Below are 14,291 nucleotides of genomic sequence, written 5' to 3'. Positions count from 1 at the left end.
CCCCTTCCTGACAACTTACACTAAAATTAACTCCAGATGGATTGAAGACTTAAACATCAGACCTAACACCATAAAAAGCCTAGAAGAAAACCTAGGCAAAACCATTCAGGACATAGGCGTAGGCAAGGATTTCATGACTAAAACACCAAAAGCATTGGCAACAAAAACAAAAACAAACAAATGGGATCTAATTAAACTCCAGAGCTTCTGTACAGCAAAAGAAACAATCATTAGAGTGAACTGGCAACCAACAGAATGGGAAAAAAAAAAAATTTGCAATCCACCCATCTGACAAAGGACACATATCCAAAATCTACAAAAAACTAAAACAGATTTATAAGAAAAAAACAAACAAACCCATTCAAAAGTGGGCAAAGGATATGAAGAGACGCTTTTTAAAAGAAGACATATATGAGGCCAACAAATATATGAAAAAAATGCTCAACATCACTGGTCATTAGGGAAACACAAATCAAAACTACATTGAGATACCATCTCATGCCAGTTAGAATGGCGACCATTAAAAAATCTGGAAACAGCAGATGCTGGAGAGGATGTGGAGAAATAGGAACACTTTTATACTGTTGGAGGGAGTGTAAATTAGTTCAACCATTGTAGAAGACAGTGTGACGGTTCCACAAGGACCTAGAAATAGAAATCCCATTTGACCCAGCAATCCCATTACTGGGTATATATCCAAAAGATTATAAATCATTCTGTTATAAGGACACATGCACACCTATGTTCATTGTAGCACAGTTTACAATAGCAAAGACTTGGAACCAACCCAAATGCCCATTGATGATAGACTGGACAGGGAAAATATGGCAAATATACACCATGAAATACTATGCAATCATAAAAAAATGATGTTTGTGTCCTTTGTGGGGACATGAATGAAGTTGGAAACCATCATTCTCAGCAAACTGACACAGGAACAGAGAATCAAGCACCACATTTTCTCCCTCACAGGCGAGTCGTCAACAATGAGAACACATGGACACAGGGAGGGGAGCGTCACACAGTGATGTCTACGGGGGTGGACTAGGGGAGGGACAGTGGGGGGGATGGGGAGTCGGGGAGGTCTCACATGGGGAGTAATGACAGATATAGGTGATGGGGATGGAGGCAGCAAACCACATTACCACGTGTGTACCTATGCAACAATCCTGCATGTTCTTCACATGTACCCCAGAACCTAAAATTCAATAATATATATGTATTTTTTTAAAAAAATCAATACTTAACAACCAACTATGCCCTAAACATTTAACATATATTAACTTATTTAATCTTCAGAACACCTCTGTAAGGTATAATTGCTCTCATCTACAAATGAGGAAACTGGGGCATAGGAAAGTGAAGACACTCCTATGGACAACAGTGTGTAAGTTACATACTTGAGATTTGAACTCAGGCAGACAAAGTGTACAAGTTGTGTCCTTAAGCACTATGTTATCCTGCTGCAAATCTAAATAGCAAATAAGTAGTGTAACATAATGTTTCATTTTGATGAAAAAGATAAAATTTTTAGTGGAATAGTCCTCTTCATTAAACAATACCTTCATCATCATCTTTTCGAGTATTTACTATTAAGCTTAAAATGAATTGATAAGCTCCCTAAATCTAAATACTAGAACGCTGAGTAGCTTTTTAATTTCTTTAATTCACAGATACATAAGATAAGAAACTAAAATGCTATTGAGGCAAAATCCTTTATCTTCTTAGCCCCTGCTAGAAATGTTTATTCTGGCATAATTTTTACCTCCCTAGGCAATTATTCTGCTCTTACTTTTCTTTAGTTACTGCTCAATATCCTAATTTAACAGCTCACTGTCAATGAGCTGACTTTGATTTCCATTTTTAGTTCCTTAATTTAATCCTATAACTCCCAGTAATTACTTTTACATATCATTGCTCTTTCTAACTTGTAAAGTAGTACATTCTCCTTTAATATTAATCCATCTCATAATACTGTAGATAGTTATCATTTTTCCCCATCAATCGTTTTCCAGCCAGATTTACATATTCAGGACTTTTTAACTGTTTCTCATTAATCACTTCTATTATTCCTTAAATCACCCTATTATAGTCTTTTTTGGAACTACATTACCATTATAAATACAAGGATATTGAAAATACTGTTTAGCCAAGTTGCTGTATGAATCAATTCTTCTTAGAGTTCAGCGAGATTGTACAATTCTATTCTCCAAAGTAATAATAGAAGAGACTCTTTATGACCTCTTCTTTATCTGATTTCTAGGTTGCACTAGCATCCAGATTTTTAGTTTCAAGAGTAGGTAGATAATGATAGGGTCAACATCAACATTTTCACACATAAAATTGTCATCTTAATCATTAAATAAAATGGCTTAGACCTGTAATAGTGACTGACATTATTATTAATTCTTTGTTTTCTGAAAAAGTATTTAATTTATATTATGGAATTTTGTCAACTAAGAAAAAAATCTGTATGAATGCAAGCAGTGTTTCTCCAGCTAGCCTTTTGTATTATGATATGGTTTGTGGTCCTTGCCAGAGGTCTGTCCTGGATGATGGACAGTCTGTGGAGATCAGAGTACATGCATAAGCTTTCTCCTTATACATTTCTCCATACAGAAGAAACTAATTCTTATTCATTGTGTGTAATTCATTTATACAAATAAGTATTACATGTTTGCTTTCTGTTGTTTGAACACCAGACAAATAAATGCAAAGGTCTTTCATTTCAAATAACTTAAGTATACATATTATATAGAAGTTATATTATATAGTTATATTATATAGAAGTTATGATTATATATTATTTATATATAATTATACATAAGCTCATATATGTGTATGTATATTTATGTGCCTGTGTGTATGTATATATATATGACATATGTAAAATGAGACACACATATACAACTTACCAATAACCCATGTATATATACAGACACACATATACAACCTACCAATAGCCCATGTATGGGTTATTGGTAAATACAGACACATATTAAATATAGACACACATATAGAAACATATGTTTGTATATTACTTAAATATAGACACACATATACAAATATATACACACACATATTAAATACTGACACACATATACAAACTTACCAATAGCGCATGAATGTATATAGCTTAATTCATTAGGGTGTTTCATCAAATCATTAGTTTCCAAATACTACACTACATTGTATTTTAGAAATATATGTACCAAAACAATCAATAAACTTTCAATGAAGTTTAAAATGATTTATTACTCCAGACTCATCATCATGCCTATAGATGAACACCATGAAAAAAAATGTACTCAATAGCATTTCTGTGTCAAAGTCATCAGAACTATAGTAATACATTTTATTGAATTGAAACTTGGAGTCCTTTATCAGCTGTAGCTGAAAGGAATAGATTTTCAGACTTTAGAACTAGGAGAATATAAAACAGAAATTTACTTGAGTTTTTTTGATAAAGAAATCCCTAAGAAATGTCCTTATTTTGTAAGCAGTTCTTATTTTGTAAGCAGTTTTTATTTTGTAAGCAGTTCATTTTCTTGTAAGTAGAATGAGAAATCTACTCTTTACTATTTACAAAGTGTGGTCATGTGTTTGCCTATCTGTGATTATTTGCAATGGGTTGGGATGAGTTATTTATTACTCTTTGTTGTTCAAAGCCTAAAAATGTTAAATCTGTTAGTAAACAACATTCGATCTTTATTCTGTTACTAAATGCAAGTGAAAGAAACGACAATGTAATCCCCAATAAACACAATCCACTAAAAGACGAAAAATATAGTATGTAGAAGAAATCTAGTACAGTTGTAGTTGAAAGTATTTCATGTTTTTATCTTATACATTACTTAAACTTTAAAAAAGAAATTTGTAACTTTGCATGTTTACTCTTAAGACCAATCTCAAATCATATGTTAAATAAAAAGGTATAAACTTTTACCTACTGTGGGATAGGTATGGAAATCTTAAAAATACACAGTACTTGGTTACAAAAGTGTCTTACATCTCTTATAGGCAGGATATACTTGTAGTACACATGGATACACATTCAAGAAAACTATCAGTTACATTCACAATAATTAATTTTTGAAAAGTCTTATCCTATCGGAAGCAACAACTTTAAGAGGAAAATAAAACTGCTAGGTTTTCTATATTGAGAAATTACAGAAATATATATTTTGATAAGCCAAAAAGACAATCCAAAATATATTTATGACTAAAATATACCTGGAAAGGTTGTACTACAAATACAATATTTAATATAAACTTAAAACAATTTTTCCTCCTGAAGAAGCAGGAAGGGGAAGTTGATTGCCAAGAAACATAAAGACCGTTTTTTACGCAGTCTGTGTACATACAGAAGACAGTATGTATTGTAATGTACACAAGGTATTTCATTCTTAGCTTGCTTCCAGTTAAACAAAATAACACAAAATAAAGATGGCAACAAAATAATCATATGGATTAGTCTGGAAGTATAATTAAAAATTGGTACAAAAATAGGAAGAAAAGAAGACAAGGAAAAATAAACTATTGAGGTATTATTAGATAGTAGTCATTATTGAAGTAGCAGTAATTATTAGCCAAACACAGTTTACGGCACAATTTTTACCTCATTTTATATTTGCTGTAATCACCTTGTAAAGTGCTTAAATAAGAAAACTGAAGCTTCAAAGAGTTGAGATAATGTCATAGATGTCCTCAATGACAAAAGCAAGATTTATATTTCATGTTACAGTGAAGGTTATATCTTCTAGCACCCTTTATTGACTTGAAGGACAAGCTTAAAATATTTTGGCTTAAATTTATTTGCATTGTATATGCAATTGAATTAGCTAGGAGGAATTGTCAATACAAAGAGCATTTGCTGAAAATCAGGAAGCCAAATAAAACTAGAAACTTAAAGAAAACATAGTATTTGGCTCCACTTCTGTAAAGTGTGCAAATAGGAACCATATAAGAAGAGACTTTGAGAAAGACTGCTAAGGAGAAGCACATCCCTAGCTACAGAGGGTCATGTCAGACAAAAGAGTACATCCACTTGCATTCATCCTTATCTTTTTTCCCCTTTCCACCCAGTCAGGCTTCATTAAACAACGAATGAAAGTTATCAAAGTGTATTTACAATGTACCACACCATGAATCAGTGAATTCATCTTGGCAATTTTCTGATGAAGGAATGATATAGACAGGAATGTGCAGACGGTCCTGCTGGCAGATTTATAGAGCAGTGCTGATTTTTATCTGTGAGATTAGCTGTTCTGCCTAGCTGGCTACAGTGAACTGCCTTAGAGATTAAATAAGAAATAGGTTTTTAAGAACTGTTTTATCCTTTTTCTGCCATCTGAATGAGTATCTCTTGAAGGCTAAAATCCACTGAGGTATATAGGTTATTCAAATTGCAATTATTTATACTTTAAAACATACAGCAATGAAATAACTCTGAGGTTGATAATCCTAATCAGAAGGACCAAAAAATTACATGAATGAAACATGTACGTACCTCAGAGGAAATCTAGACTACGTTAAAAAATATGTTCAGAGGAGGCTGGGTGCAGTGGCTCACACTTGTAATCCCAGCACTTTGGGAGGCTGAGGCTGGTGGATCCTTAGGGCTCAGGAGTCAGAGACCAGCATGGGTAACATGGCGAGACCCCATCTCTACTAAAAGTTTTAAAAAGAGAAAAATAGCCAGGCATGTTGGTGCTCACATGTGGTCCCAGCTATTAGGGATACTGAAGTGGGAGAATCACTTGAGCACTTGTGGGGATGACGGTAGTGAGCTGAGATTGCACTACTGCACTCCAGCCTGGGTGACAGAGTGAGATTCCGCCTCCCCCCACCCCCCAAAAAAAAAATCAAGGAAAAAAGTGAAATACAATTTGAACTCATTAAATGTCAGGAATATTTTTAGTACATCATCACTTACCATTTACAGAATTGAAAAAATGTCTGATCTCAAAAGTATGCATTGTGTGTATATGCACCAAATAGAATGAACTATTAATATTAAATTAATTAAATACATGCACACACATAAACATATGTAATTTTACCTTTGTGTTTCAGACCTCTAATTAAATGCAGCCACATAAGGTGGTAAGATATGCCTATTGTTCTTAATTCTGCAAGTGATACGCATACTTCAGATTATGCATGTAATCAAACCACAATCTGAAGTGTATCAACTACTTTCAAAATCAAACTACTTTCACTTTTCGCAAATATGGAACTGTTTTCTATTTTATAAAGACGATAGGAATGAATACACAGAACACCACCAATGCACCCACATACATCCTTACTACACATTGCAAACTTACCCACAGTCATCTGCTTCTACCTCCTTTCCTATGGTCATCTCAGAGGAAGCATACTATCTCTAGGTTGTTTCCTTGCACCTGTCATTCAGATTCTGTTGAGGCCCATCTCTATCCACAATGCATCTTTTAAAATTATCCTCTCTTCAGTATTCTTGATGTCTTGTCTCTATTGAGCTTTTTATCCCTGTGTATAGAAACACTCTCATCTCCCACCTTAAAACATTTATTTTATTATGTTCTTGTTTATTTGCTTTATAATTTTGCTCCACCACATAGGTACTAACCTTTCCTAAGAAGACAGTGTGTTTCTATTTTTACCTCCCATATTTTTGCTTCCTATTCTCTCTCCACCACATTATAATTAGTTCCTCTTTCCATTGTAGCAAAGAATAATCATATATCTTTCATCTGAATAGATAACATGAACAAGTGTTCAGACTCTGAAGAGAGACACACGAGTTCAGTTTTCTGTCGACTTTCTACTTGGGCATTACTTTTATTTCTTTGTGATTCAGTTTCTTGAGGTACAAAGTAGGGATAATAACACTCTCTCAAAATGTCACAGTAAGAATTAAAAGGACAATCATGGGTATATTAACTCAATAAAGACATTGCAAATATGCTTAAAATCTGTCTTGATAAAGAGGCAATACTCTAACAAATATTATTTGCTGCAACTAATTTTTTTATTCTTAAAGGCATTTTATTTTGTATTTCCAACTTTTATTTTAAGTTCAGGGGCACATGTGCTGGATATGCAGGTTTGTTACATAAGTAAACATGTGCCATGGTGGTTTGCTACACAGAACATCCCATCACCCAGGTATTAAGCCCGGCATCTGTTAGCTATTCTTCCTGATCCTCTCCCTTCTCCCACCCTCAACTACTACAGGCCCCAGTGTGTTATTCCCCTCATATGTCTCTGTATTCTCATCATTTAGCTCACACTTATAAGTCAAAACACGTTGTATTTGGTTTTCTGTTCCTGCGTTAGTTTGCCTAAATAATGGCCTTCAGTTCTATCTATGTCCCTATAAATGACACGATCTCCTTCCTTTTTATTGTGGCATAGTATTGCATGGTGTATATGCACCACATTATCTTTATCTGGTCTATTATTGATGGACATTTAGGTTGATTCCATGTCTTTACTATTGTGAATAGTGCTGCAATAGACATGCATGTGTCTTTTTAATAGAATGAATTATATTCCTTTGGGTATAAACCCAGTAATGAGATTGTTGGATCAAATGGTATTTCTGCTTCTAGTTCTTTGAGGAATTGCCACATCGTCTTCCAGAATGGTTGAACTAATTTACAGTCCAACCAACAGGGTAAAAGCATTCCTTTTTCTCCACAACATCATTAGCAACTGTCGTTTCCTGATTTTTTTTTTTTTTTTTTAACAACATGATTCTACATTGAGAAAGAGGCAGAAGACCAAAATATGGGTGAAATGCCCCCTGTGGATTCAGCACAGTCAGAAATTCTTCCAGCTGGGAAAGTTTTCAGTTTGCGGCTGATTTTCTTTTTAATAATAGCCATTCTGACTGATGTGAGATGGTATCGCATTATGGTTTAGATTTGCATTTCTTTAATGATCAGTGATGTTGAGCTTTTTTCATATGTTTGTTGGCTGCATAACTGTCTTCTTTTGAGAAGTGTCTGTCTGTTCATGTTCTTTGCACACTTTTTAATGAGGTTGTTTGTTTTTTTTTTTCTTGAAAATACATTTAAGATCCTTATAGATGCTAGATATTAGAGCTTTGTCAGATGCATAGATTACAAAAATTTTGTCCCATTCTGTAGGTTGTCTGTTTAACCTGTTGATAGTTTCCTTTGCTATGCAGAAGGTATTTAGTATAATTATTAGGTTGGTGCAAAAGTAATTGTGATTTTGCCACTAAAAGCAATGTCAAAACTCACAATTAATTCTGCACCAACCTAGTAGATCCTGTTTGTCAATTTTTGCTTTTGTTGCAATTGCTTTAGGCTTCTTTGTTGTGATATCTTTGCCTGTGTCTATGTTCTGAAAGGTATTGCCTAAGTTTTCTTCTAGAGTTTTTAGAGTTTTGGGTTTTACATTTAAGACTTCAATCCATCTTGAGTTGATTTTTGTATATAGTATAAGGAAGGGAGTCAGTTTCAGTTTTCTGCATATGGCTAGCCAGTTCTCGCAGTGCCATTTATTAAATAGGGCATTTATCTCCATTGCTTGTTTTTATCAGGTTTGTTAAAAATTAGATGGTGGTAGGCATGCGGTCTTATGTCTGGGGTATGTTGTTTTCCATTGGTCTGTGTTTTTTCTTTCTTTCTTTTTTTTTGTACCAGTACCATGTTGTTTTGGTTATAGTACCACTGTAGTATAGTTGGAAGTCAGATAGCATAATGCCTCCAGCTTTGTTCTTTTTGCTTAGGATTGCCTTGGCTATTCAGACTCCTTTTTGCTTCTATATAAATTTTATTTTATTTTTTTTCTAATTGTGTGAAGAATGCTAATAGTAGTTTCATGGAAATAGGAGTGAATCTATAGATTGCTTTGGGCAGTATGGCCATTTTCACAATATTGATTCTACCTATCCGTGAATATGGAATGTTTTTTCATTTATTTGTAACATCACTGATTTCTTTGAGCAGTGGTTTTTAGTTCTCCTTGAATAGGTCCTTCACTTCTCTTGTTAGCTGTATTGCTAGGTATTTTATTCTTTTTGTGGTAACTGTGAATGAGAGTTTATTTGTGATTTGTTTTAGTCTTGACTGTTGTTGGTGCATAGGAATGCTAGTGATATTCTCATATTGATGTTGTATCCTGAGGCTTTGCTGAAGTTGCTTATCAGCTTAAGAAGCTTTTAGGCTGAGATGAGGAAGTTTTCCAGATACAGGGTTATATCAACTACAAACAAAGAAAATTTGATTTCCTCTCTTCCTATTTGAATATCCTTTATTTTTTTCTCTTGCCTGACTGCCCTGGCCAAAAGCTTCATAAGTGAAGGAGAAATAAGATCTTCTCAGACAAATAAATGCTGAGGGAATTCATTACACAAGACTTGGCTTACAAGAACTCCTGAAGGAAGTACTATATATTGAAAGGAAAAAATTGTTATCAGCTTAAAAAAACACACTGAAGTACACAGACCAGTGACAGTATGAAACAACCATATAAACAATTGTGCAAAATAACTGGTTAGCATCGTGATGACTGGATCAAATCCACTCATAACAATACTAACTTTAAATGTAAATAGGCTAAATTTCCCAATAAAAAAACACAGAGTGGCAAGCTGGATAAAGACTGAAGACCCATTGGTATGCTGTTTTCAAAAGACCCACCTCATGTGCAAAGACACTCATAGGCCCATAAGGGATGAAGCAAAATTTACCAAGCAAATTGAAAACAGAAAAATGGAGAGGTAACAAACATAGTTTCTGACAAAACAGACTTTAAACCAACAAAGATTGAAAAAGACGAAAAAGAGCATTACATAATGATAAAGGGTTCAACAAGAATTAGCTGCCCTGAATATATATGGACCCAATACAGGAGCACCCAGATTCATAGAGCAAGTTTTTAGAGACCATCAGAGACACTTTGACTCCCAAACAATAATAGTGGGAGATTTTAAAATCTCACTGACGATACGAGACAGATCATCAAGACAGAAAATTAATACAGACATTTAGGACCTGAACTCAGCTCTGGCTGTAGAAGACCTGATAGATATCTACAGAACTCTCCAACCCAAAACAACAGAATAACATTCTTCTCATTGCCACATGGCACTTACTCTAAAATTGATCAAATAATCAGAAGTAAAGCACTCCTAAGAAAATGCAAAGGAACTGAAATTATAACAGTCTCACAGACCACAATGCAATCAAATGTGAACTCAAGATTGGGAAATTCACTCAAAATCACACAACGGCATGGAATTTGCACAACCTGTTCCTGAATGGTTTTTGAGTAATAATTAAATTAAGCGGTAAGTCAAAGAGTTATTTTAGATTAATGAGAACAAGGATGCAATGTACCAGAATCTCTGGGATGCATATAAAGCAGTGTTAAGAGGGAATTTTTTTTTTTTTTTTCCAGACAGAGTTTCACTCTTGTTACCCAGGCTGGAGTGCAATGGCGCGATCTCGGCTCACCGCAACCTCCGCCTCCCGGGTTCAGGCAATTCTCCTGCCTCAGCCTCCTGAGTAGCTGAGATTACAGGCACGTGCCACCATGCCCAGATAACTTTTTGTATTTTTAGTAGAGACGGGGTTTCACTATGTTGACCGAGATGGTCTCGATCTCTTGACCTCGTGATCCACCCGCCTTGGCCTCCCAAAGTGCTGGGATTACAGGCTTGAGCCACCGCGCATACTCTGGTTTCTCTTCAGATCATATAAATCTTTCGCCTTTTACGAAAGAGGGAAATTTATAGCATCAAATGCCCATATCAAAAACCTAGAAAGATCTCAAGTTAACAACCCAACATCATAACTAAAATAATTAGAGAACCAAGAGCAAACAAACTGCAACGCAGGCAGAAGATAAGAAATAACCAAGCTCAGAGCTGAACTGAAGGAGATAGAGGCACCAGAAAAACCCCTCAAAAATCAACAAATCCAAGAGCTGTTTTTTTTTTTGAAAAAAAATTAATAAAATAGATAGATTGTTAGCTTGACTAATAAGGAAGAAAAGAGAGAAGATTCAAGTAAGCACACTCAGAAATGATGGGGATATTGCCCCTGACGCCACAGAAATACAAACATCAGAGAATATTATAAACACCTCTATGCACATAAACTAGAAGATCTAAAGGAAGTGGATGAATTCATAGATATATACACCCTCCCAAGACTGAATCAGAAAGAAATTGCATCCCTGGATATACCGATAATGAGTTCTAAAATTGAGGCAGTAATAAATAGCCTATCAATCATAAAAGCTCTGGATCAGAAAGATTCACAACTGAATTCTCCCAGAGCTAAAAGGACAGCTGGTAACATTCCTACTGAAAGGATTAAAAAAAATAAAATAAAATAAAGAAAGGGACTCCTCCCTAACTCACTCTATAAGACAAGCATCATTCTGATACCAAAATCTGGCAGAGACACAACAAGAATAACAACAACAACAATAACAACAAAACACTTCAGGCCAATATCCTTGATAAATATCCATGTGAAAATCCTCAACAAAATACTGGCAAACCAAATCCAGCAGCACATCAAAAGCTTATCCACCCTGATCAAGTAGGCTTTATCCCTTGGATACAAGTTTTGTTCAACATATGCAAATCAATAAATGTGATTCATCACATAAACAGAACCAAAGACAAAAAACCACATGATTATCTCAATAGATGCAGAAAAGGCTTTTGATACATTTCAAAATTACTTCATGTTAAAAACTCTCAATAAACTAGGTATGGAAGGAATATACCTCAAAATAAGAAAAGTCAAATATGAAAAACCCAGAGTCAATATCTTACTGGATGGGCAAAAGCTGAAAGCATTCTTCTTGAAAACTGGCACAAGCCGAACTTGTCCTTCCTTACCACTTCTGTTGCTGCTGCTATTATTTTGATGATATTGGTGACAATGGTAAACTGAAACCTGCTTATGAAAACTTCTCAGTCAATCCTGTACTTCCTTTAGCCAAATCCAGTTAAAGTTAATAATCCAAAATTGTTTTAAATCTCTAGAACAGTTCACTTTTTTGATGACTAGCTACCTCCTGAACAGCATCCCTTGGGAATATTTAATGGCAACATTCTCTCCTATTATTTAAAGATTTCCTCCAAGACTATATTTCCTTTGTTTTTCTGCTTGTTTTCTAAAGGAAGTGTTCCCTAGTTTTAAGGATTAATCTTGATAGAAAGAATTAATCCAGTTTATCTGAATTCTTTTAAGTAAAGAAGTCACCTGTAAAATGAAAAGCAGGCAATCTTCTCACCTTTGTAAACATTTCCTCATCCATTAATTATTCTAATATATATTGAATGCCAACTCTGTGTCAGAAAAAATGCTAGATGCTGGGAATACAGTAATGAGTTAACACACAGCCTTGGCATCTGTTGCTTAATTCAGCAATCAGAAATCTTGACATCAAACTAGATGTAGTCACTTCTTACATCTCTTTAATTAATGACTTTCCATTTGACAAAATTTAACAAGGCCTTGTGTGCTCTTGTACCCACTGACTACATTCCTCATTTTCTCTACTCTGGATTCAGTCATATTATTTTGATCCCTTAAATGTGCCATGTTTCACTAATCTCAGGCACTTGATACATTTTCTGTCTTCCTGGGTAGCCATCCTTACATTCTATACTCAAACCACTCCTAAGCTTCTTTCAATTCTCTATTTAGCTATTGCTGAATACTGGAAAATATTAAATATTCTGGATTTTTTCCCTGTAGCACTATATAATTATTCTTCATAGGAAAGATATTGATCTAGGAATGTATGTGATATTTGATTAATGTCTGTCCACATCCATAGATTAGAAGCTGTGTGTATGTAGGGGCTAAGTCTGACTTTGCTTCAGACTTATCCCTTTTATTCTTTGCATAGCTCATATGGAATATAGCCATTGACACATTGAAGGAATTCAAAATATATATGTTTGTTAAATAAAGATATACAAATTGTCTATTTTCATTATTACCTTAACCTAGGTTTGACAATCTGAGAAAAAAATTTACAATGAAAAAATATTTTAGGTGAAGACATTGATATTTTAATATGTAAGTGGTGATGATTGTTCTTTAAGTGTTTAAAACCAAGTTATTCTTAGAACTTCCCTCTGGTATTATTCAATAGACAAGTTAACATTCGATTTTAAGTCAACATAAACTTGTAATTACTAGAAGAAAAATTAATGAGATTTCATACAATCCTAATAGAAAAGTTCATGTATACAAGTAGGTAATTAGACAGATGGATAGACAGATTGATAGATTAGATAGATGGATGGATGGATAGATGCCAGATGGATAGATAGATAAACACTCACTTCAAGACCTACGATAGCACATTAGAATAAAATATCTCAGACTGTGGCTCTAACAGAATCACTATAGATTTATTATGATGATATTTTTATTCTTTGCACTTCATTGAAATTACTTTTACTTAATTCTTGACTGTTTACATTGGGACATTTCAGGAAGAACAGAGCAGAAACAAAACAAAGATAGAGGGACACACTGTTGGTGTAGTTACATCAGACCTTCCCATCTTAGCAAAATATATTTCCTGAAGAAAAGATCTAAGCAGTCAGATAAAACAATAATTAAAATGTAATTATATTGCAAAGTGACAATATTTCATCAAAATCCATGGCCTGACAGCATGGATTATTCATATCTTTGACAAATTTCCATTTAGGAAAAGGTAAATGAATTGCCCGAATCACAAAATGTACATTCTTTTTACCTTCTTTAAAGAAAGGATTCCTTCTCTGGTCTCTTTGTCAGTGGAGATGGAGAATACCCCCATTCCATCACCGTTTATGATGGAGTATGTCATGTCAGCATTGGAGCCAGTGTCTGCATCGTTTGCCTTGATTTTCCCAACAGCTGAACCAACTTGAGCTGACTCAGGAACATAGAGCTGATAGTGTTCTGGAAGACATTTCATATTAAAAGTATTTAAATACAATGTTCATAAAATAATCTTACAAGAAAAAGACAATAAATATTTAGAGCTCGTATTCAAATGAACATTATATTAGGTAATGCATTGAATGGATTTTTTTGTAAGATTTTAGAAGTTTACTATTTAGTAAGGAAATACTAGACGTACGCAAACTTCAAAAGGTGTGTAAAATGCTTTTCATGAAAAGACTATATATTTGAGTATGAAATATTAGCTCTAAACCCTTAAAGTACAGACAATTAGAGAAGTCAAGTTTTCATTCTTATATTGAACCAAAACTGAATTAGTCAAGTATCAGTGTAATCCCCATT

General features: G+C 34.2%; 1 protein-coding gene across 11 annotated transcripts in view; it reads right to left on the bottom strand.

The window, feature by feature from the left end:
* CDH18 (cadherin 18) overlaps positions 1-14,291 on the bottom strand; it is a 1,096,529-nt gene that overhangs the window by 102,777 nt on the left and 979,461 nt on the right. For all 11 annotated transcript variants that reach the window (XM_074386991.1, XM_074386980.1, XM_074386983.1 and 8 more), the window contains one exon: positions 13,759-13,946. In XM_074386991.1, coding sequence (XP_074243092.1) covers positions 13,759-13,946 — 188 coding nt within the window. The remainder of the gene's footprint in view (positions 1-13,758; positions 13,947-14,291) is intronic.

This window comes from Saimiri boliviensis, chromosome 1 (genome assembly GCF_048565385.1).
Source record: "Saimiri boliviensis isolate mSaiBol1 chromosome 1, mSaiBol1.pri, whole genome shotgun sequence".
NCBI lineage: Eukaryota > Metazoa > Chordata > Mammalia > Primates > Cebidae > Saimiri > Saimiri boliviensis.
The sequence above is the reverse complement of the archived record's forward strand: the minus strand, read 5'-3'. Positions and strand labels throughout refer to the sequence as shown.